This window comes from Petaurus breviceps, unplaced genomic scaffold (genome assembly GCF_028583685.1).
Source record: "Petaurus breviceps papuanus isolate PSGF00001 unplaced genomic scaffold, PetGlider_PUasm1.0 90881, whole genome shotgun sequence".
Classification (NCBI taxonomy): domain Eukaryota; kingdom Metazoa; phylum Chordata; class Mammalia; order Diprotodontia; family Petauridae; genus Petaurus; species Petaurus breviceps.
Window position 1 is genome coordinate 7,678,200 of NW_027187369.1, and position 25,494 is coordinate 7,703,693.

At 44.0% G+C, this 25,494-nt stretch overlaps 1 protein-coding gene across 1 annotated transcript; it reads left to right on the top strand.

The window, feature by feature from the left end:
* The first annotated feature begins 328 nt into the window (after positions 1–328).
* Positions 329–21,788, top strand: ARHGAP36 (Rho GTPase activating protein 36). The gene is made up of 11 exons (XM_069073994.1): positions 329–443; positions 11,053–11,072; positions 13,045–13,287; positions 14,541–14,736; positions 16,181–16,236; positions 18,413–18,563; positions 18,923–19,071; positions 19,266–19,436; positions 20,382–20,599; positions 21,084–21,292; positions 21,514–21,788. Exons 1-11 carry the CDS (start codon positions 329–331, stop codon positions 21,786–21,788), a joined length of 1,803 nt encoding a protein of 600 aa, XP_068930095.1.
* Positions 21,789–25,494: the final 3,706 nt, after the last annotated feature.

A 25,494-nucleotide genomic window follows, 5' to 3' on the forward strand; every position in this document is an offset into this window, starting at 1 on the left:
CTGAATTAGAGAACTGGAAGTAGGAAAGCTAGTGTGAGAAGCTCTGGCTTTTGTTTACCAAAGCACTGTCTTTGGTTTCCTCTCTGCCTGAAGCTTCTCCCTACCACCCACCTCTGCTTGCCTTCTCACCCCCTAACTGGCCCTATCTCTTCCTTTTGGTCCTGTGACAGTGAGATGGTTCTGTCTGGCTCCTTCAACCTGGAACAAGAGGAGATGCTTTGGAAATGGCTAAGCCCACAAGGTGGAAATTGCCAATTGCTTCTCTGTTTTTGTGCTTTCTTTAGTGACTACTCTTGGTAGTATTCCTGGAATTGGAAGAAGCCTAGGGATGCAGGCCGTATTCCTTCAGAATCTCTCCGAGCTGGAACGTACCAGGCTTCGGGAGATAGCCTTCTTCTGCTTGCAGGAGAAGAATCCTTCCTGGCCTATCAAGATGCCCAAAGGTAAGACCAAAAGGACCCAAGGAGGGTCAGCGAGATACCTCTCCTCTCAGTTTTTTCTTTGACTCCCCTGGGCAACTGGAAAGATTCTCACCAGCTTCTCAGTGTCAGCCAGTTCAGGCTCAGGAGGAGAGTGGGGTGAGGGCTGTTGTTCTAGAAAGCTTTAGATAGAGGACCTGGATTTCAATCACAGTTCTGCCACATAATTGTTGTATGCCTTAGGACAAGTCTCCTAATTGTCCCCATTTATAAAATGAGGGTATTAAAATGGATGGTGGCAGGGGATAGAAGGCTGACCCAATCTGCCTCTGACACTTATTTGCTTTTTAACACTGGGAAAATTGCTTAATCTTTCAGTGCCCTCCAGCAATTCTCTAAGACTTTATAATCCATTCAACGATCGATTCAACTTTTCTACACCATGGGTACCTATTGATAAAACACAAGTCCAAATCCCTGCCCTCCCCACCCTCCAAAAAACAACTGTAGGGTCACTTCCTACTCTGGAAAGTACCTCATCAGGCTCTGCTGACTGAGGCAGGTGGTAGAATGGGAAGGGCACCTGACTTGGAATCCAGATCCCAGAATTCTAAGGCTTTACTCCTGGTTCTGGTGTGATTTTGAAAAAAAAAATTTCTTCCTTTCCTTGGAGATCATTTTTGTACTCTGTAAAATCAGAATGCTGTACTAATTAAAGTGGTCTCTAAGGTCTGTTTTGGCCCCAAGTTCTCTCCAATTGCATTGTGCTGGAGACCATTGCCAGGGCTAGGGGATTGCTAAAAATCCCTTCCAACATCTTCATTTGGTTACTGCATCGGGAGCAAAGCTTGGGAAATTCATTGTGGTTGAGTGCAGGTGCCCATCACTCTGGTTTATAGTCTTTTCAATTGGATTTTGAAAGGATTTGGGGGGGGGAAGTCTCAGGTTGGGGTGAGAGATTTGAGTGGAGGGCAAGGTTCAGGAAAAAGTCCCTGCTGTTGAAGGTGGCATCTCTGTCTGTGCCAGTTATGTTTGGGAAGGAAAGTCAATTATGAGCCTTTAATGACTTAAGAACCCCTTCTCCCAAACCCTGATCCCTGCTCCTTATGTTTGTCAAGCAGAGCACAGGGAATAATAATATCGATATTTGTCAGTAACTGCACAGAGATGCTATAATGACCATATCCATCACCTCTGTGCAGTGTGCCTCGGTTGGACTTGGCTTACCCTGCCATCCAGCTGGCGCACATTGGACAGACATGCCACAGGCATCAGTTTGTTGGATGCTGGAGAGAGGCCCGGGCTCTGGATTTCACTGATCTGGGCAGGTGGGAAGCTGTAAATACAGTCTTCATCAGTTCCAGTTGCCGTGGGCAGAAGCATTAAATAATGCATGTCATTGTCAGATGGATAACACTGCCCAATTATGTGATCAAGGCAGCTTCAGGCCCTTTTGGAGGTAAGGAACTCTCTGCAGGTATCAGGGCTAAGGTAGTCATGACCATCCCCTTCCTTTCTTCTTCCCCTTCACCCCTACCCTCAAGTCAGAGGGATGGAGATTGCTATGAAACCTTTTTGCATTGACTATTTTGGAAAGGACCAAGGTGAATGGAGTGGGAAGCCCAAAATCCCATGGTAGATTGTTATGTATGATGGTGGAGAGGGGTGGTGACTGCAGCAAAAATTCTGAATGTTGGTCAGTCCCTTATGCCAACTACGTGTTCGAAAGGTGACCACCCAGAAAGAGATTTGCCTCCCTTCTCCCCTCCTTTAAGAGTCAATGGATGTAGTAGAAAGAACACTGGATTTAGAGCCAGGAACCTTGGCTCTGCCATTTACTAGCCATGTGACCCTAAGTGGAGGAGCCTCAGTTTCCCTTATGTAAATGTGGGATGTTAATGTTTAAATCCTGCTCACCTCCCAGGGCTTTTGTGAATAAAGGACTTTGTAAAGCCTAAAGCATTCTAGAAATGGAAACTATTTTTCTTGTTATTTTGACAAACAATTTAAAGAGAGACATGCTGGGGCTAATAGCACAGTTTCCTCCTTTGAGCAAACCACCTTGAAGACTCACCCAGCCAATACTTCTAGCAATGGCTGCTTGAGCAGTACAAGCCCTCGAGAGGAACCAAAAGGTGAAGAATGTTTCTTTTGAGAACCCAGTCCTTGGGGACACTCAGTCCCAAGGTAAGGGTTGAATGATGGATAATAGTCAGTAAACAATATATAGAGCCATGTGATAAGGGGTCCCAGGCAACAGATAATGCAGAAAAAGTATGTGCTCCACTTAAATGGTTGACTTTAATGCAATTCTGAGAAACCCAACATAGATGGCTTGGTTATTTGTGTCTCTCTAATTTCCCACTCGGAATTACATTCGCGTTTGGGTAGCTTGTTGCTGCTCTCATTATTTTGGAGGGATGTTTATTAAATTTCCTTTATGCTAGGATACAATCATTTGGTTTTCCAGCTCTGCCCATCATTCCCTTCAATACTCCCCTTCTTCCCCATGATTCTGAGGCAGATGGCTATTGAATCCTGGGTTTGGGGTCCCTCTTATTTGGGGAGAGTGGAGTTGGGGGGGAAGGAAGGAGGGTAGGACGGGAATAGCTCTTTAATCTTCCTACTCCTTTAAGCTTTTTGTTCCTTTTTCGTTCCCCATTTCATGTTTTGTTTTTTGTCTATGTAAAGAGAAAAGAGTATTTCATCAAGAACCAGAGTTTCTAGATTCACACTCCAGCTCAACCACTTACTAGCAGTGTAACCTTGGGCAAATCCCATCAGCATTCTAGGTGTCAACTTTCTGATCTGCTAAATGGCTGAGGGGAGAGAGGAGGAGTGGTCAACTAGGTGATTACTAAGTCTCTTTGGGCTCTAAAATGTGATCTCTGTTGTTAAGGAAGAAGGTGGTTTGGTTGAGAGATCATTAGACCTAGAAGGGACCTTAGAGGCCACTTAGTCCAACCTCCTTATTCAACAGATAAGGAAACTGAGGCACAGAGTGGTTAAATGCCTTGCCCAAGATCACACAGGAAAGAAGTAGCAGAGCTGGGATTCTAATCCAAGTCCCAAATCCAGTGTTCTTCTCATGACAGAACACTGCTTTCTGAAGCCCCTTTCCATTTTTGAGATTCTTAGACTCATGAAGAATTTTATATTTACAAAGCATTTATGTGTATCTTGTCTCATTTGATCCTCACAGCGATCATCTAAAGGTATGTCGGGCAAGTATTATCACACTTGTCTTATAGATAAAGAAAACAAGGCTTGGAGGGGGTTAGGTTGTTAAGTGACCTGGCCAATGGCACACAATGAATGCCACACAGTTAGACAGAGTTGGACCTTGAATCTAACTCTTCTGACTTGTGCCATAAATGGAAAACATAATGAACTTGTAGTCGCATATTCTGTGGGCAGCCTAGGTACTACCACATATTAGCTGTGTGACCTTAGACAAGTCACCCAACCACTCTGAAGCCTCAGTTTCCTCATCTATGAAATAAAGAGGTTTGACTATATCATCACAAATATCTACTCTAGTTCTAAAATGAGGTGATATGACAAAAGGTGCTAAAATGAGTCTCCAAGTCTAATAGTCTTTTCCTTACAGCACATTGCCTACTGAACAAGGCACTTACTGGCCCCTTCCTTTCATTAAAGCACCATTGACTACTGTTTGGTTGGTTGAACCAGTTTGCTCAGGGGTTAGAACCTGTAATTTATGAGGTCAAGGCCATGAGCTCCATTTCTGTGTTGGTCTGGTCTAGACTGACTGTTCCTAGGTTGATTCCTATCCTATCTCACAAAGGCATGCCATTGGTCACCAGGAAGACCAAGTAAGTAAAGGAATGGGGATGGATCACACTGAGCCATCCCCATTACTGGAAATTAGAGCCAAAGTGACCATTCATTCTCTTGATGGTGGGGGCACAACATCTCTGTGTGCAAGATGCTCCATATTACTTAGGAGGAGCCATAAGAGGAGAGTGTGCACTTGCAGGTCTGGAATTTCCCACTCTCAGTGGAGGGGTTGTGCTAATGCAGTCAATTCATTGCCCTCTTGCAGCTCAATGGCCTTGTTGTGTGACTGATGCTTTGGCTCAGTTGGCTTGGTTGGGTGCCAGTTCTGGCTGGTGCTACTGAACTGCTTCAGTTCCATTCAGCAAGCACAGCTTAAGCACCAACTGTGTGTGAAACAACCTGTTAGGAACTGGGAGAGATGCAAAGTGTGGATGATTTCACTCTAAAAGCAATGATCAGGCATCTACTGTCAACCAATCAATTAACAAGCCTTTATGAAGAGCCTCCAATGTGCAAACTCCCCCCCCCCTCCCCCGTGGTAGGCCCAGGGAATACAAAGACAAAGACAAAGCCCTCAGGGAACTTACATTCTATGTACAAAATAAATAGGAAGCTATTTTGGTTAAATGTATAGAGCTTAGCTAAGACATGGCTCCTGCCCTCATGGAGTTCACAGTCTAGGACTGATGAAGAGAATGGAGACTGTTCCCCATTTACCGGGAGACATTCCACAGTGAGACAGAGAGGTAATGAGCTCTTCATTTCAGCAAGTGTTCATTTTAAGCATCTTACAGCCTGGCTCCAGCCTACTTTCCCAGCTGTACTATGTTAGTCCCCTTGACACACTGTCTGCCTTGCTGTTCCTCACATTTCATCTCCTGTCTCCATGCCTTTGTACTTTGTACTGGCTATTTCCCAGGCCTGGGCTGCCCTCCCTCCTCATCTCCATTCCTTAGAATCCCTAATTTCCTTCAAGGCTTAGCCATTACTGTCTCCTACATGAGACCTTTTCTGGAGCCACCCCTCACCCCCAGCTGCTTTTCTCCCTAAAAAAATACGTTGTACATATTTCCTATATACTTAGAGATGTATATTCTGGCTCCCTAACGCATAGCATGGTGTCTGGCACATAGTAGGTATCTAATAAATGCTTGTTGATTGATGATCACTTGTCAGGGATGCCATATGGGGTTCTTAACCTGAGGTCAAAAGATGGATTTCATGGAGTCTGTGAACTTGGATGGGCAAAATTTATATCTTTATTTTCATTAACCTCTAACTGAAATCAAGCATTTCCTTCAATTCTGAATTTTAAAAAGCATCCATTATTCTGAGAAGGGCTCCACTGGTTTTACAAGCTTGCCAAAGGAGCTCTGGATCCAAAAAGGACCCACCAAGGGAACTCCAACCCTGATATTCTCCAGTATTGCTTCCAGGTCTGTGAATCTCTGACGTCTCACCTGAGTTCTGTGATTTTTCATCTGTGTGGCCTGAACTCAGTGAGATTTCAGGTAGAGACCATTGGCATCAGTCTGATAGCTGAAGGCATTGAGCAGAGCTGGGGAGCCAGCATGGAAGTACTCAGCTTGGGATGGCTGGAGCTAGAGGCAAATTGGGCTTTGGGGGCTTCTCCTATTCTTTTTAATGAAGAAGAACTAGGGCCTTATTATGAGTCACATTTAGTAACACGCAGTCACATATTGAGTCCTTACTGTGGTCACACATTGAGCCCTAATCTGAGCCCCAGACTGAGTTCTTGTCTTCTGGCTCTACTGAACTGTGACCCTTGCCCTAAACTACATCCTTGCCTCTGGCTCCAGACTGAACCCTCCAGTGCTAGGGAGAAGAAAATACTCTTTAAAATTTTTTCATTTTTTGCATAGTTTTTTTGTTTTTATATCACCTTAATTTTAAAATATATTCTTCCCCATTCCCTTCCCAGAGAACCATACCTTACATGCAAGAATAAAAAAAGTGAGAAGAAAAAAGCAATTCAGCAAAACAAATCAACTGAGCCTGGCAGTATATGCAATATTTCACATCCATAGTCCCCCACATCTGCAAAGAAAAGAGGAAAGGTCATTTTCTTATCTAGAAGAACATATTCTTATGACACTATATCTCTCCCATTCTGCTTTCCCCAGCCACCTACTTCCCATACCCAGTTATCTCCCCCCCGCCCCTTGACATTCCATGGATGACTTTGTTAAGAATTAGGGAAAGGGTGTCCAGAGTGAAGATAAGTGATGAGAGGGAGGAAGCATGAGTGGAGAAATGTGGGCAAGCAGACAGGCTGCCTGAGGGGCGTATGGCTATTCGCTCCCCCCGCCCCCTGCTCCATTTTTCTCTCCTGGCTCTTGGAAGGTTCTATGAAGAACTTTGCTAGAGAGGAAACATTAAACAGAGGGAGACTTTCTACTCATCAGAAACACATCAGAGATTTTGGTCTAGGGAGAAAAATGTGGAATTAAAAGCCAATAAATAAATCTGAGGAGGCTTCTTGGTGCCATTCCAGGTTTCTCTGGCCTCTGCGGCTTCCCCGGAATCCTGCCCAAGTCAAGCTGAGACTTATATAAGTATTGCCAAACTGGCTTTTCTTCAGAGCCCTGGGGCACATACTGTTCCTTTTGTGGACAGCCACTCCAGAGGCCTCCCCCACCCCAATACTTTGGAACACCTATTTTGGCAGAGAGACAGAGACAGATAGACATAGAGACAGAGACAGAGAGACAGAGACAGAGAGAAAGAGGCAGAGAGAGACAGAAACAGACAGGAGAGAGACAAGAGAGGCAGAGGAAGAGAGAGAGGAGAGACAGAGAAAAATAAGAGAGGAGAGAAGAGAGACAGAGAGAAAAGACAGAGAGAGAAGAGAGACAAAAGAAACAGACAGAGAAACAGAAACAGAAACAGACAGAGACAGATGGAGAAGGGGAGGGGAGAAGAGAAAGAGAAATCTGGAAATTTATCCTCCCCTGTTCTGTGGGAGGTGAGCTACCTCACTCCCCAGTCTAGGGTGGGTAGTAGGTGTAAAAAAACCTTACAGAATCTTAGAATGGAAAGGGACTTCAGATCCAATCCAGATCTCTACAGAGACCCTTCTAGACCATCCCCAAGAAGTGATCATCCAGCTTCTGTTTGGAGTCCTAGGGAGGGAGAATCCTCTCCCGTCCCAAACAGCCTCTTCCCTCCTTGGTTCTCATTGTTAGCAAGTATTTTCCCTTTCATCACACCAATTTCTGCCTCTTGGCAGCTTCCAGACATTGCTCCTAGTTATACCCTACAGGGCCATGCAGAATGAATCTAATCCCTCTTCCCCATGACAGCCCTTCAAATACTTGAAGACAGAATGTCTTCCCTTAAGTCTTCTCTTCTCTAGGCTAAGCACCCCCACTTCCATGTTTATATCTGCATCTTTCTACCTGACATAAACAGGAGAATTGAAAGAGTCAGAAAAAGGGAGAGGTTTGGCAAGAAATCAATTGTTCAGCTGTCTAATGAGGATTTTTTTTGGGGGGGAGCATCTCTCAAATTAAAATGAAATACCAGCAACAAATAGGGACCAAATATCGACAATGGCTGTAGTGTTTGACTGTAGAGGTGAATGGAAGAAAAATACGTGATTCTCATAGCTAGCTGGCCTGTCTGATTCCCATAATAATAGTCTACCAGACTGGCCTTCCTGCTGGAACTTCTAGGTAGGGGCCTTTTAGGGATGGCTGTCTCTTCCCTCTCCTCCCCCAAACTGAATTTTCCCAGGTGCCAGGATTCTTAGGGCTTTAGAAAAGGATGGTGCTGAACCCATATTTTTGATTTGTTCCCCTTTCTTTCTGTAACTTTAGCAAACAAGAAGGGCAAATTCCTTCGCAAAAGATTGGATGTTCTAAGTCGTGACAAAAAAGGTAGGACCTCCAGTCATCGCCTGTTCTGGGTTGCCATGTTGTGGGAAGATAACAGGAGTGGGTAATATCGCATGATGCTGAGCATGGGGAGGGAAAAATTTGGGAGTGGGGTGGGGGTTGGGATTCTGATGTGACAAATTCAGAGGATAAGGGGTGAATGGGAACTTCGAATGGGGGCTATTTCTCATTTTGCCACTGCACCCCCAGTGCCTAGCACATTGCCTTGTGCATAGCAGGCATTTCATGAATTCTTGTTGAATTCAACTGGTTAGGGTGGGGGAGGGGGAAGTCGGTGGAACTCAGAACTTGACAATGGCTGTTCTTCTGCCATCACTCCTCTTGGGCAAGTCACAGATTCCTATAATACTAAATTGAATAAAGGGAACCCATTGAACACTCCTTTGCAAGACTACATAGGGGACACCATTTCCACACACTGTGGAACAAACCCCTTAGAATCACAGAGTACTGGAAGAGATCCTGGAGCCCACTGAATCCAACCAAGACCAGACTTGACCCCCCTCTACAACATACTGACGAGTAGGCATTCAGCCTCTGCTTAAAGGTCTCTAGGTTCTTTATCTCCTTGATCTGCCCACTCTCCTTATTAGCTGTCCTAATTACTAATGATTACATTTAGCCTAAGTTGTCCTCTCTGAAACTTCCACTCATTGTTCCTAGCTCTACCCTCTTGTAGCTAAGCAGAACAAGCCTGTCCATCTTCCATATGACGGTGCTTCAGATACTTGGAGATGACAATCATGTCCCATCCTCCCCTCCAATTGTTCTCTTCTCCAAGCTAAACACCACCAGTTCCTTCAATTGATCCTTAAATGGAATAGTGTCCAGTCCCTTCATCGTCCTCATAGCTCTCCTCTGGACAACACCTCAGTGTGTCAAAGTCTGTCCTAAAATACTGTCCCCAGAACTGAACTTAAAGCGGGAGTGCGACAAATATTCTCCCATGATTGGCTGTCATCTTTTCCACATGAATAATATGTGAGATTTTATCAGATGCTTTGCTAAAAATCCATTTTTATCAGATCATACTATGCTTTTACAATTTTTCTTTATTACTTGCCCTTTTTCATCTATTATACATGACTTTAAAATCAAAGTTAGGATGAGTCCCCTATGCATCCACATTTTTGTCTTTTAGACAACTCTACCTTTCTCTCCTCATTGAAATTTTTTCACTTTGGATAGTCTGAATTTCATTCTGTTGAGCTTCTCATCCTTCCAGCGATGACTTCCCCTGCAGAAATTTAGGTTATGGTTTCCTTTTCTGAATCCTTTGAAATTTTCTTTCAGAAAATCTAAAGTAGTATGCTAGATTATCCCTGACTTTACTCCCCTTTCATAAATTCTAAAATGGACTAGTCACTTATCCTCAAGGTTCTCATCATTTCCATCCCAGAAATCAGTTCATCCTTGATGTTGAGAATCAGATACAGAATAGAAATTTTCCTACTTGTCCCCAAGGCTCTTTTTCCTTCTTTTTCAATGTAAGTCCTTCTTTTGTTCCTTTTTTCCCCTCAGATCCTTTTCAAGCCCTTCTTCACCTCCAACCATTCTCCTTCAGGTTGAACTCTTCTCTTTCTGCTTCAGTTTCTTAAGTCCTTTCAAATTTCCTCTCCCCCAAATCAATCTCTGACCATTTTCACAATTTCAAAGTTAAATCATCTTCATAATTCCTTCTCCTTCTTCAACCCCAATATTTCTCCTATATTACCTTTAGGGTTTCTATATAGGATTCTTCAGGATCTTAGTCCTCTGTATTTCAACTCCCAGAAGCCAGAGTCTGGCCTGGCCCAAATGGGAGATAACAAATTCAGAACACCTGGGTTAGAATCACTGCTCTGCTTATTACTGTCTGTGTAAATTAGGATGAATTACTCAATCTTTCAGGGCCTCAGTTTCTTACTCTGCCTCTTCTTTACCGTTTCAGTGACCCAAAATTCTGATTCTTCAAAGATGATAGTGTTCCATAACACATAGGCATATCACATTAGCTGAAAAACAGTAGTGTTAAAAAGATGAGTTTTTCCTTCCTGGGGGAAACTTGGGATCTTTGAAAATATTGTATAATTTTCCAAATGCAATCCAGTTCATTCTCATCTAATCAATTCTGGGCATCACCATCTATAATCTGGACAATAGGCATTCTTTATCTACTTGATTTTTCCCATGTGCATTATTAGGAGGAATTCTTTCCCAAGATTATTGATCTCTTTTAATAGACTTTGCAGTATTTTTGAACTAGATGTAGTCCAATTTCCTGCAGACAAGAACATCTGGAAGACCTCACCCATATAGATATAGGGAATAGCTCTTCTATTTGGCTTCTGTTCTGGACATCCTCCATCACGAGCAAACAGCTTTGGTGATCCACATGTCTTCCGTTTTATGTTTCAATTGATTTTTAATAATCAGAAGATTGTTCCAACAAAGTCCTCTCTGTTTTATCTATCAAGAAACCCTGCATGGTATTAACATATACATGGGAAGCACTTTGTCGGAGGAGAGCCTTTAAGGCTGCATTTTGCTCTAATCAATCAAATGATTTTTAATAATTAAAAAAACAATACTTAGGGGCGGCCAGGTAGCACAGCAAGTAAGAGCACCAGCTCCAGTGTTGAGAAGACCTGGAGATCGAATCCCGGGCTCAGACACTTAGCACCCACCCAGAAACACCTGGCCGTGTAACCTTGAGCAAGTTACTTAACCCCAATTGCTTAGGGGCGGCCAGGTGGCTCAGTGAGTAAGAGCATCGGCTCCAGTGTCGGGATGACCTGGATCAAATCCGGGCTCAGATACTCAGCACCACACCTAGAAATAACTGGCCGTGTAACCTTGAGCAAGTTACTTAACCCCAATTGCTTTAAAAAAAAAAAACAATACTTACAATGGAATCTTGTATTCTTTGAGCCAAGACAAGTATGCGACTTTAAAGGTATTGCCTATTGTATAATATTATTTATAAAAGCCTCCCTATTTCTCATATTTTCACAAAGGATACCCTTGATATGTAGGTAGGTTTGTCTCATAAATATTTTGTTGGGTTGAGAAGGTAGGCTTATGGGTTGGTAGTTATTGATAACTTCTCAGTCATCCTTTTTGTAGAGTATTAACATCCATGATTTTTTCCCACTTATTTGCTATCTTTTCTTTTTTCAAATATTTTGTTTTTTGGTCTCTTCATTGTGGTGATTGCTTTACTTTGGTTCAACTTCCATAGGAAATGGTGTTGGTCCATGTTAATGTCTGTTCCTTGTTCTTTCATCTATTTATTAGACATCAGTAGCCATTTAATTAGGTCAGGTTGGAACTGTTTTGATTGTACATCATATTCACTTTTCATCTTTAACCTTTTTTTCCTAATTTGGCATTGATTTTGCTTTTTACTCTAGCAAGTCAGTGGTCTGAGAAATGACCCCTGTATCAGCAACAGGTTGTTTCATATATTATAAGAGAAAGTCAATTTCATTTTTGAGATGTTTCTTGTGAACGGTCTTTTTGTTATGAGTGGGAGCACTGCAAGATAAGATGACCAACCACCCTTTGAAATGATGTTTCTTGTTGTCTTTAGAAGCATGATGAAACTAGCTTCGCTTCTTTCATTATATCTTTTGGTATCATTTATATTGAGAATGTCCAATATTGCTATAATTCTGTTCCTTCAATGCTTTCAGATTTGTTGGGGATTGGACAAGGATCTTGCATTTAGAGTGCCAACAGTTAGGTTAATAAATTGTTTAAAATGGTGTGATTCTTAGCACCCACTACCCCCTTTCTACCATAACTACAGAAATGCAAAGGAGCTACAGAAGGATTGAGTGCCATTTTGTATTTTTCTTTGTTTTACACTTTAGTCAAAGAATATATCACCTAATTTAATCCCTTATGGAAAGGTTGGCCCCAGGCAATCAATTAACACTCAATTAAGGGATCTAGGAGTTTTGTTGTTCACTCATTTTTAGTTGTGTCCAACTCTTCATGCCCCCATTTGGGGTTTTCTTGGCAAAGATAGTGGAGTTGTTTGCCATTTTCTTTTCCAGCTCATTTTACACATGAGGAAACTGAGGCAAATGGGGTTAAGTGATTTGCCCAGGGTCACAGAGCTAGTAAGTGTCTGAGATCAGATTTGAACTCACAAAGATGAGTCTTCCTGATTCCAGGCCTGGCACTCTATCCACTGCACCACCTAGTTGCCCCTTAATTTAGAAGTTACTCTCAACTATTCCCTGAACAATCACCTAAATTCTGAGTAGAGGTCTAGCAGACACTTCTCAAGCAAATAGTTATGGAGCTAGAGAAGTTTCAGATAAGGACAACTAATGTAATCAAAAAGGTGGAGAGGTGGCAGCTATATGAGCCTGGCCCAGAAAAGGGGAGGCTTCATGTCACTAAGATTAGGAAGGTGATGGAGATTAGCAAATAGATTTGTTTATCAAGCTCTAGATGCCAAAATGGAGGGAGACTCCTGGAAAAGGAAAATTTAGGACAAGATAAAGGTCAAAATTTACCTCGGGGAACTCATTCTCTCCAGAGATGATATAAGCTAAAAGGATAAACAGTTTCACAAGTGGTTGGATCAATTCTTGGGTGACAGATCTGGACTGGGAACCAAGAGACCAGAGTTTGAATCTCACAGCCACTGACCAGTGGTGGTTCTTCTTTCTTCTCTTGGCCTCAGTTTCCTCCTCTGTATGATAAGGGGATCTTTCTGCTTAGATTATCTCTAAGATCCCCTTGACCCTGGATCTGTGAATCAATAATCCATTGAGGGGTAACTGCCAAGTCTTGAGTTCTAGACTTCTCTACAAATTTCCAGACTGAGCAACACCCCTTATCCAAAATGTATGCAGTTATCTTCCTGCACCTTCCTCTTTTGACCCAATTTAGTTTCTCCAGATAATTCTCAGACCTTTGGGATACCCCTTTCCCAAGTCATTGCCAACGACTTGGCCAACAAACGGCAGAGGGAAGCCATGAAGGTTCCTCGGAGACAAGGCATTGATGTGGAGGCTTCCGTGCTTCGCTTCCTCACAGAGAAGCATCGCCAGTGCATGCAAGGAGAACACTCCCTGCTGGGAGCCCTGATGGAGTATCACAGGGAGCCTCTGACTCCCCTATTTGCCGAACATCCCCCAAAGATCCAGAGAAGGGTAAGTTCCAAACTTAATGTGGTGTGAGGAAGTCTTCTGTGTGCCTTCAAAACCATGTAGAATTGGGAGTTGTGATAACAATTATTTCAGTGAGGGTACTACCGTCACAAGGTTAATGGAGAAGGGCCAGAACTGGCCTCTCTGGCCCTTTCTTGATGGAAGCAGCAGTAACCTGAGTCTTTGGACACTTGTCCTACAGTGAGAAGTCTTGGATGGCTTAATGAAGGTGGTTAATGTATCTAAGTGAGTATTGCTAGGAAGTAATATTGAACTTGCATGCTTTTTCTGATTTAAAAAAATTAAAATTTTTTCAGTTAACAAGCATTAAAAAAAATTAATCTGTCCCCCCTATAATTCCCTGTTCCTCTTACTTCCTTGAGCAAATTAAAAAAGAAGCTAAAATAAAGTCCTCAATACCTAGTCTGGGAAAACAAATTCCCACTTTGGCTATGTCTGAAAAAAAGAATATATATATGTATATATATATATCTGTATGTCTCTTTCTGCATTTTAAGTTCATCACCTCTCTGTCAGGAGGTGAGTGGCATGTTTCATGTTCATTCCTTTGGACTCGTGGTTCATCATTGTGTTGGTTGGAGTTCAAGAGTCTTCCAAAGTTGCTTTTCTCTGTGATGTTATCATTGTATAGATTGTTCTACTTCTGCCCATTTTGCTCTGCATCAGTTCATAAAGGTCTTCTCAGCTTCCCCTGAAATTGTCCATTTCACCATTTCTTATGGCACAATAATATTCCATTGCATCAATATACCATAATTTGTTTAGCCATTCCCCAATAGGACATCCCTTTAGTTACTGATTTTTGGCCACCACAGAAGAGTCATGATTAATATTTTTAGTCATTTCCTTCTTTCTTTATCTCCTTGAGTTATCAAATCTACTAGTGGTATATCTGGGTCAAAGGCTATGCACAATTTGGTTATTTTTGGGGCATAGTTCTAACTTTCTTTCTAGAATGGCTGGACCAATTCACAGCTCCACCAACTATGCACTAGTGTATCTGTTTTCCCATAGCCCCTTCAACATTTGTTATTGTTCTCTTGTCATCTTTGGCAGTCTGATGTGTGTGAGGTGGAACTTTAAAGTTGTTTTAATGTGCATGGCTTTCCTGTTACACATTTCATGCATCCTGGTTGCCTTGGCAGTTTCCAGGAGAATCCCAGTGGGGACAGGGTGGGGAGGGAAAGAGACTTGGCTGCCCAATCCCTCCCTAGAGTCTACCCATTTTTCTGCAGGGGGGCTTATCTGTTGACTGCATTTCCGATTTGGATCAAGGCAACTCGCGCCTACTGGAGGCCCTGCAGCTCTCCCTCCCTGCCAGTCAGGAGGGTGTAAAGCTCATGGGCAATGAGGAGAAGTTGGGGCTCAACCCTATTTTCCGACAGGTCCCCGTTATTGTGGACAAGTGCTGTGAGCACATCGAGCAACATGGTAAGGATGTGAGGGGAGGAGTGAAGGAGGGAGTTTTACATGGGGTGGGGGAAAAGACAGTAGAATGGTTTGAGCAATATCTAGTCATCCCACCTTTAGCTACTGAATCTAGTCTAATCACCTTGGAACCAAGCAGCACTAGGACAGAAAGAAAAGGAGAGAAAATCCAGGGAAGAAGAAATTAGAGAAGCTCAGTTTGGTGAGGAGAAACTATTCCTTCCTTCATACCTGTACCTGAACAAGAATCCCCTACTCTCCACAACATGCCCACCAAATGGATATCCTGTCTCTACATGAAGACCACTGATGATAGACAGCTTGCTACCTCCAATAAAAATAGTTGAAGATAATTGTCATTCTTTCTCCAAAGCATAGTCAGGTCTTTCCTATCTAGAACTTGGTCAATTGATTATAAAAAAAAATACATACCTGGGATTTTATGCTTACCCCCCCCCTTTTAAAATTTCATATTGCTAATTTCAGCCCAGTGTTCTAGGCAATCGTTATAATTTTGTAACTTGATTATCTCATTTATCATATTTTCTCTCCCCCCCAGCTTTGTGTTTTCTGCAAATATGAGAAGCATCCTATCTATGCCTTTATTTCAATTAGTGACAAAAATATAGACTAGCCAGGACCATGGACAGAGTCCTAGTGGCTCTCCCACTGAGGCTGACATTGTTCTCATCAACCAAGACTCTTTGGAAGCATTTTTTTTTTGACTAGCTAAGAATCCACATAACTGTACCTCCCAGCCTACATTTTCCACAACTTCTTCACAATGGCATCATTAGCGATTTTGTCAAATACTTGGTCAAAATCAAGACATATATACTATGTCTATGGCATTCACCTGACATCCAAACCTAATAACACTATTTAAAAAGGAAATGCAATTAGTTTGACATGAATTATTATTCATAAATATGTTAGCTCTTAATTATCATGGTGTTTTATTTTCTAAATGCTTACAACCCATCTGTTTAATTATCAATTCTTGCTAGGGATTGGTAGCAAACTCAGTGGTCTACAGGTTTGGGACTCCATCTTTCTTTACAACTTTTTGAAAACTGCAATGACATTTACCCATTAAGGTGTTATGTTATGGTCAGAATATAAACAATTCAGTGATCAAGGTTAGCACTCAGCATGGGCCTGGGATTAGGGATCAGGCTAGGACCAGGGACAGGGCTTAGTCTGGAACCAGGCTTAGGCAGAGACTCCACACAGAAATTCTGAATACAGCCTAATGAGATATGAAGATACAAGTGAAAAATTCCAGGGTGCTACTCCAGTGGGTTCTAGAGCCATGTTTTCCATCAAAATAAGCTCTAGATGAGAGAAGGAATTCCCCATCTTGGCAGTGGACAGTAGGCAACAGGTGGGCAGTAGACTGACCCTCAGGGCTAGTGTTGCTCCATGTCTTGTCTAACTTTTCTTTCAGGCCTGAAGACCCTTGGGATTTTCCGCGTTGGAAGCTCCAAGAAGAGAGTGAAAGAGGTAGAGAGATGTTTACTTGACCAATTTCTGGAGATCGGGAGATAAAAACCCAAAGGGATAATGTCGGGGCCTGGGGAAAGGTGTATGTGTGGGAACTCCCTCAGGGAACAGTCAAGGTATGCTCCCTCTAGGGACTTGCCAGGTTGGTTCTTTCACCTTGGACACTCTTTGGGGTGACCTGGCTTCCATGTCCTGGGTCAATGGGGAGAAATGAAGGAGAATAACAGAAGGCACATTCAGGAAGATTAAAACCAGAAAATGGAAGAAGAGAATGAACCTGAAGAATGTTAAGGAGAAATTTAAGTGGGAAGGGAGGTCAGGGAGGGGGAAGTTAGAATTATTTGGACAAACTCTAGGGAAGGGAGCCTGTTCTCCATATTTTTCCAAAGAATTTTCACTAGGCTGGGACTAAGAAATGAGTTTCTCTATTTATATTCTTCATCACTGGAGGGCAAATTGAATTCTGTCCCATGATTTGGGATCTAGGCAGAAGGAGGTAAAGGGAAGTGTAGACACAATCCCTTCTCTTAGGGGGCTTCCTGTCTGATAGTGGAGACAACTTCTATCATAAGGAAGCTTCTGGTGTGATAGGGGAGAAAAAATCCCTAGTCTCAGGGAGCTACCATTCTGAGAGAGGCAACATGGTATAGCAGATAGAGTGCTGAATGTGGAGTCAGGAAAACCTGGGTTCCAATCCAGCCTCTGACATATTAGCTGTGTGATCCTGAAAAATTCACTTCAATTCCCAGCACCTCATTTTCCTCGGCTTTAAAATGATGGGGTTGGATTCAGTAGTCTTTAAGGTCCCTTCCAGATCTGAATCTAAAACCCTCTTATGGGAGAGCTGCTAATCTGATGGAGGAAGTTACCCACAGGGAGATCCTGGTAGTATGAGAGAGACATGGCCCTTCAAACCCCCAGTTTGATAGGGAAGCACAGTGTCTGAAGATCACACCAGCATGACTTAGTTCCCTGATGTTCCTTGATCTCAGCCCAATTCTGAGATATTGAATGGGAGGGGCATGGCAGCATGAAGTCAGGGGTGGGTCCCACTGGCAATTGGGAGGGATGCAGGGGGGGCATGAGGATGGAGGTGGTGGAGGGGACACACCCAGGAGATTGGGGTGAGGAAAACTTTGGGCCTCAAGCTGTTCTGTGGATGGACACAGTTGTGTTTGATGAGTTCTTTCAGCTTATTTTAGCAGGTACCCTTGCTGAAGCACCTCTGAATAGCGAAATGCGTCTCTTTTGTTCCTATGTCTTATCACATCCTGCCTCTTCTGGTAGTTCCTTGGGTCCATGTCTTGTCTTGTCTTGTCCTGTCCTGTCTTGTCTTGTTTCCTTTTCCAAACTAGAAACTCTCCAAGTTCAAGGATCATGTCTTAGGCACCTTTGTATCCCCCACAGGGACAGCAATCAATCAATCAAAAACTATTTAGTATACATTCTATGCTGGGCATTGGAGACACAAAGAGGAAAAGGAGTCACCTAGAATGTTAAATAGATGATCCTAGTTTCATTTCTTGTAGCACTTTGCAATTTACAAAGAGAGTTACTCATGCAACTCTGTGAGATGATTGCTAGTCCAGTTTTGTTGATGAGCACACTGAGTTTGAGAGAGGGGGAATGACTTGGCTTAGGTCACATAGCTAGTAAGTGGGGGAGCCAGGACTAGAACCCGGGGGGGGGGTAAGCATAAAGTCCCATGTATGTATTTTTTTAAATCAAAATTTTTTATAATAGAAAATCCTGAGCTTTTTCCACGACATTGGGCTGACCCAAACTAAAAGGATTTCTGAATTTGGTGTCAGGTAGAGTACTTGAAAGTTTGCAAATCACTTTCCTCACAGCCACCCTCGGGGTCAGTATTGCAAAGGTTGTTAACTCTATTTTACAGGTGAGGAAACTATGACTGAATAAAGGGAAGGGACTTGGCCAAGGTCACATAGGGAGCAAGTAATGGGGATTCAATCCCAGTTCTCCTGGCTGCACATTTAGTGTTTCTTTTTTCACCGTAGGTCCCTAGCAGACTGTCTGGAAAAGTGTTTGAACCTGGGAAGCCTTCCCAGAGCCCCTCATACTGCTCCATCTACACAGAAGACTGAAGGGAGGGAATGGGAGGGGAGGGAGGGACATCCGGACAGGCGCTTATTCTTCCTCTTTTTCCTCCTTTCAGCTTCGTGAAGAGTTTGACCAAGGCATGGAGGTCACTCTGGATGAGAACCAGAGCGTTCATGATGTGGCAGCCCTGCTTAAAGAGTTTCTGCGGGATCTGAGTGAGCCCCTGATTCCCCGGGAGTTCTACCAAGTTTTTCTTCGAGCTGCTAGTAAGTCAATTCTGAAACCCCGTGGTGCTAGGTATGGGAGGGTGTGGGCAAAGGACACAGCTTTGAGCTGAAGCTTACATGAGATGAATGGCAAAGCATGAGGATCACCCCCTCCAGGGGCACCAAGGGAAGGGTTGGGAGAGGTATGACCTGGTTGTTCCACAGAGAGGGGACATTAGGCACTCTTCCAGAATGGAGGGAAGGAGTCCACAGTGGGCACCCTCAATGCCCTTCCAGTTTACAGAGGCATGATGGACTTTTCTTTGGTCTCAGGCAGTTATCAAGCTACATTTCCTAATGGCCAAAGATGCCTGATGCCTTTCTAAGATGTCTCAATCTGATGCCCTCCTTCTCCACAGGCCTGCCCACCGGTGAGAGGCTGGCCATCTTGCAGCTGCTGATTTATCTGCTGCCCCCATGCAACTGTGATACTCTGTACCGCCTCCTGCAGTTCCTGGATAAAGTGTCCAGGCATTCTGAGGACAGCATTGGGCCTCAGGGCCAGATGGTAAAAGGGCAAGGCAGGAGGTTGGGTGAGGGGATGTTTCCACTATGCTTCACTGGTGGCATGTAGGAGGGACAGCAAGGAGACTGATCTGACTAGATTCAAGGATACATACTAAGGGATCGACAGGAATGTCAGACAAGTAACTTCTTCCTGACTCCTCTTGTCTCCTGCTCATTCTTCATTGTCCTCTCTAGATTCCTGGCAACCGGATGACCACCTCCAACTTGGCTATGATTTTTGGACCCAACATCCTGCAGAAGGAGAAGATGCATGAGAAGGACACTAAAGTTCTGGGGATGGAGGAGAGCACGGCCATGATCACCGTGCTCCAGACACTGATTGAGCATTTCCAGATCCTTTACATGGTAGGAAAAGAAACTTGCTTGGGTGGGCTTATCTTACCATCCCCCAATTACCTTCCATTCTGTCTGTTGGTAGCATATAGTGTTCCACCATCTTGGAACACCAAATAGAAGAAAATGGTGAATCTCTTTCAAGGGGTCTCTATCCATAAAGCAGAAGAGGCCTGAGGACCCAGACCTGGGTGTGTTAGGTGGTCAGTAGGGGACCTAGAAGAATTTTTCAGTGAGGTAGAATCCACTATTTCTGAGACAAATCATTTCACATGAGAGCTCTTCAAGCAGTTGAAGATGGGCATATTTGTCCCCAGCCTAAGTCCTCACTTCCTTCCCAGTTCTTTTTTCCAGTCCTTGTGATATGGTATCTAGTTCTATCACCATCTTGGTTGCCCTCCAGCTCACCAATGTCCTTCTTAAACACTCCAGATGTGGTCTAACTGGGGGATAGTAGCAAGGGACTGTCATTTTCCTGCCTCTTTTGGTGCAGACAACGATCTCAGCTTCTTTGGCTTCTGTATCACACTACTGTCATGCATTAAGCTTGCAGTCCACTTCAGAAAGGCCCTCTGCCTCCCCAGATGACACAGTAACTCACTTCTCTTGACTCTTGGGCCATCCACATTAAATGATGTAATAAGAATAATCCTACAGGGAATCATTATGGGAAGGGGAAAAAAAGAGGAAATAAAAACATAAGTGACCAGTGTGTGGGTTTCAGGGAAGAGGTAGCTTCCTGGGAAACTTCAGGGGTAAAGGGCAATCATAAGGAGGAATCTTCCCTAATGTCCCTGTTCCGGGGGAGACTGAGAGTGAAGGAGCCAAGGTCTCTGGACATTTGGTCCTAGAGCTAAGATTCCTGGAGAGAGATGCCACCCTGGAAGGGAGGAGTGGGCTCTCCCACCCTTCTAGGCTTTGGGTGCTTGTCCATTGAGGTGCCAATTCCTCTCCCAGGTGCCCCCTGATGTTCAGAGCGAGGTGCTCCTCAGCCTGTGGCACACTGACCCTGATGTCATTGAATATCTTCTGCGTCAAAAATTCAAGACTCCCACACCATTGGCAGTCCCTGAGACATCAGCTTCTGATAGCGAGTCCACTTCTGCCTCTGAGTGTGTCTCTGCTTCTGGATCCATGTCCTGCTCTGCTCTCGAATCTGCCACATCCTCCATTTTGTGAGTTGCTCAGGAGAATGGGTGGTCATCTCAAGCTGGGTTAGACCCTTAAAACCATATTTCCCAGCAATGAGGAGTGGGGAGAGGCAGGAATAAAGGAAGGGGAATTACATTATATTCCCTCTATGAGACCCTCCTTCATTCACTGATCCATTGAGCAAATATTTAATGCAGAATATTTTTGTCTGCAAAGCAGTGTTTGTGAGGAGGGGAGGGGGATAGAATTTCCATTTTTAAGTCCAGTAGGAGAGTATACCCAAATTATTCCCAAATGGAGAATGTTGTATTCCTGCCACAATTGAGAATGTCAATTCTGAAGTTAGCTCAATTTGTGACTCTTTCTGTTTGTTTCCCTAAAGAAAACAATTTTGTCTAAACCTACCTTCTCTCTTCCCCCAATGAAATCCACTATTCTTCTCCTTAAATATAGATAATGAAAAAATTAGCTAAAGACCCTGGAATAACTTGCCCTTTCCAATTTCAGGGGTGTGCGCAAAGAGACTGATGAGGCCGTGGCGAGTACCAGTGCTGGGGCAGTCCAGATCCCCACTCTTTTCCCGCCATTCTCTTTCCTGAGGCTCCCCGGCCGCATGGAAAAGGAAACTTCCAAGAGCTCCAAAACTCTCTTCTGCCTGCGCCCTTTCAGGTCTGGCCATGGAGCTCAGACCCCTGATGATGACTCTTCCAGCCAAGGTGAGCCCAGGGTTTGGCAATATGTTTTAGGAGCCTGTGTTGGGCCGGGGCCCTCAAGATACCCTCAGAGGTCCCTGTCAGCCACTGCCAAGCCTGGTACAGAGCTCCATTCCAGCCCTGGGCTCTGGTTTTTTAGCACCTAATGAAAATAGGAAGGGTTGTACAATTATGAGATCATTGTTAATATTTGCTGTTAACTGTTGATCATCAATATTTTTCAGGAGTCTGCATGAGGCTGTTCGCGTCCCATAGCCAGCGCCAGATGGCACGTTCTGAGGATGATGTTGTCGCTGAAGAGCAGGACCCCAAGGCTGAGGCCAAAGAGGAAGAGGATGAGGCTGAAGACAAGGGCAAGGGCAAGGGCAAGGGCAAGGGCAAAGGCAAGGGCAAGGGCAAGGGCAAGGCTCCCGCAAAGTCTGATAAGCGGGCCAAATCGCCCCTTTCTGATGATACCGATTCTGAACCACGCCCTGGCTGCAGCTGGTTCCAGTCCTAAACGGACACATATCTATCAGTCCCCCTGCAATTTCTGCTCCCTTACCTCTTCCCTGTAACTCCCTTACAATGTGCCGGGCAGGATCTGACAGGTGCCAACTTTTAGGCTAGTATGAGAGATCTTGGTGGGTGAAAAATTTGAAGGCTGAAACCACACAGCCTGCCAGTCATGACTGACTCAGGCTTCTGTGGGGAGGTAGAGAGGTTCCCATGAGATCTCACACCTGGAGACCCCTCCAAGCCAATATTTCCAAAATATTTCTGTCCTCACCAGGGGGGATGGCCCGGGTCTTCATCTCCTCTGACAAATCTCACACAAGCCGATGACCCAGAAACATTCCCACCTTCTTTGGTGCTGTTCTCTACTTGAGAACCTCAGCGGAGAGGGACCAAAATTTAAGGAAACCGTAGGACCATAGGATGTGAGAGCAGAAAGGGACTTTGGAGACCACTTAGTTTTCCACCTTAAAATGAGGTGGTTGACCAATGATCTTTGACATCTCTTCCAGCCCTCAATCTTATGACCCTAAGTCTCCCGATTCCAAATCCAATAAGGAAGAACCAGGTGTCCCAGACACCTTGCCCCTCCAATTTCATTTTAGCAGACCTGTTACCTGTGCACAATTATTTCCCTATTGATGTATCTTTGGTGTAAGAACTCCCTTAAAGGCAAACTGCCTAAGCCCCCCGCTGCTTTTCTCTCGTGAATGCATGCCACTTTCGTATACTATACCCTCCCCCAGTGGCTCTCCTCAGAGAAGTTTGGAAGGGCCTTCTCAGGCCCCTTGTGAAACTGGAACCCGACAGAGATAAAAAACTAGAAGGGATACCCATACTAGCTCACAGCCACCTCCGGACTCTATTCTCTAATACAGTCAGACCACTAGCCGCGTCAGACGGCCTTCCGTCTTGGTGCTGTCTGCTCAGGTTTCATCACCAACAAACCTCACGCCAACAACTACTCTTTCCACCAACCGGTGAATGGTTTTCAACAGGAGAAGGCACTCGAATAAGTCTAGTTGAAGATGCTGTCATGTGTAGAATGTTTCGTTTGCAGATATCCTATGTAGGTTTACATAGGAATATTTATATGCAATCGTTACCTCTGCCGTTACTGTATCTTCACTATGCAGGGTCTCCGAATTTGCAGGCTCTGAGCCGGTTTGTAGGACTGAGCATTTCATCCGACAGTCAACACTATATAGCTGGCTATGAGCCATTATGATCTATCATAGGAGAAGTATGGTATGTCGATGGAAAGTACCCGAAAATGCACTATACTGCTGGATAGAGGCTGCTGGGGGATAAAACTTTAGATGTATACTTTGTCTGTGGTGTGTTGTAATAAACAATGTGATTTCAGCATCAAAAGGTTGTCATTGGCTATGATTTCCAGAGTGTATTGTGGGGCCCGTGGAAAGGCAGCAAGCACTGAGCTGTCCTTTACGCTCTGTGGGGGGAAGTGAAGGGGTTTGCATTTCCATTTGATGTCAGGCTGCTGGGCAGAGCTTCGAGGGGCTCAGGTCATAGAGTAGACCTACCCAATACTGGCCATTTCTCCTACATATAAATAGCTGACACGATGCTGTTGGACATATATCCATTGCTCTTAGTGTGGGGAACAGTCCTCTTATAAAGTAAGGGCAGTGTGTTGTAATGAAAAGAGCACTGGAGATTGAGTCAGAAGACCTGGGTTTGGATCTCAGCTCTGATATATACCCTTAGGGCCTCAGTTTCCTCATCTGTAAAATGAAGAGGTTGTATTAGGTCATAACATCATCAATCTAGAGCTGCAGTTTCCATGAAATTGGACATTCCTTTCACCTATATGGATTGCAACTCCTCTAGGCTTTTTTATTAGACTGTCTTTGTGAATGTCTATCTCCCTCTCCCTCCCGCCCCACACCTGCCTCTCCAGTTCATCCATTGATATTCAACCATTCAACCTCCGGTGATAAACCTCTTAAACTAAGTTAGGTTGGTCCTTGAACTAATGGGCTGGAAAGTACCTTAGAATCAATAGATAAATCAGTCAACAAGAATTTCTTAGGCACTTACTATGTGCCAGACACTGCCAGGTGCCAGGTGCAGGGGTGGGGGTACAAAGACAAAGACTGAAACAATTCCAACATACAAGTAATCCTTATTTTCCCCTAATGGGGGAGACAACAAATACATACACACAATATACATATGTGTACATATATGTATATATCAGTATAAACAAATGGGGTCACAAAGAATCAGGCACAACTGAAACAATTAAACAACAATAAAAATATAGAAATTTGCACCCCTGACTCCAATTCTACCCTAGTTCATACTGGCAACATGGGTCTCCCCAAAGGGATAGCTGCTACCTTGGGTTCTAGGGGTAATCCTCTGTGTGGCTATCTTTCTAATATTGTCCTAATACTGTAACTCCTGAGCCCCCACCAGTGTACTTTCATTTTAGCAATCAGCCAGTAGAATCAAGTAGCTTTTTAGAAAAGGAATTTATTCAAATGGAATAACAGGTCAGAAGTTACAAAGCATTTGCCCCCTGGGGCACCCTGTCCCACAGATACACACAGAGACCATGGGGGAAAGAAGGGACATGAACTTAAAATACAATGGTAGTGAGGCACATAGGTAGGGAACACTCATACCCAAGATAACCTATGGAATGGTAGGTATTCCTCTGGAGAGTCCACATGAAGCTCACTGTAGGGTGAGTGTCACTGTGAATGATGAACAAGGAACTCAACTGCTGAGGCACCCATCCAGTGGACACTCTGTGTCCCTCAAGGAGCTCAGATGAACTCACTTCTCCTCATAAGGACAGTATCTTCGTTGGATTGGTTAATCTGCTAATGGGCTGAGTCAAACAAGTTTTTCAGTTGTTGAGCTGTTGGACTAGACTGGGAAGATGGATTGGCTGCTGGACTGTAATTGTCTGAGCTGGGTTGGATGTATTGCACTACTAACACAGGGTGCATGTCTCTTCTGGATGGATCAAAGGATTGTAGATTTGAGGCTGAACAGTACCTTTGAGTCACTAAGCCCAACACCCTCATTTTACAGAGGAGGAAGCTGAGGCTGAGAGCACCAAAGGAGCTTGTCCAAGTTCACACAGTTAGTAAGAGTCTGAGGCAAAATTAGAACTTAGGTCTAACTTACTCTAAGCCTAACTCTATCCACTGTACCAACTCCCTGAGCTCCCTCCTAAATAGATTGCTAGAGTCTTTAACACCTTTTGGCTGGGTGTTACCATGTTTCTGCAACATCTCCCCTTAGACTCACTCAGTGCCTTGGCCTTTCAGTTTGTCCCTTCCAGAAAGGAAGCGGGAGAAATCTAGTCTCTCCTGCTTGGTAATTATTCCTAATTCAGTGTAAGTTCCCTCAGTAAGGGGTATCTTTACTAATAGTGATCAACCAGTTATACTTTCCAGGTTCCTCTTGGGTTCTTTAATGAATGGCTGGGGAAAAAGGTACTGAAATTGTTGGTGCCTTGGGTCGTCCCTTCATTGAGTTATTCAAGCCAAGGCTTGGGATGTTTCCTTTACACCTGAAACAGCTTCCACTGGACATTTCATTGTCTGATTTTTGCCTCTCCCTATCTCTCTATCCTTTCCACCATGTAAGAGAACCAAGGGAAAGAGAAAGCAGCCTCATGGGCCATAGATACATTGCTGTTGCTGCTCCTGCTAATCATGATGACTGATATC

Excerpts from the sequence above, each read along its gene's own strand:
- ARHGAP36 (XM_069073994.1), top strand. The coding sequence starts at position 329 with ATGCAGGCCGTATTCCTTCAGAATCTCTCCGAGCTGGAACGTACCAGG. Across the intron at positions 13,288-14,540 it reads CCCCAAAGATCCAGAGAAGG|GGGGGCTTATCTGTTGACTG; the intron begins GTAAGTTCCAAA and ends ATTTTTCTGCAG. Across the intron at positions 14,737-16,180 it reads TGAGCACATCGAGCAACATG|GCCTGAAGACCCTTGGGATT; the intron begins GTAAGGATGTGA and ends CTTTTCTTTCAG.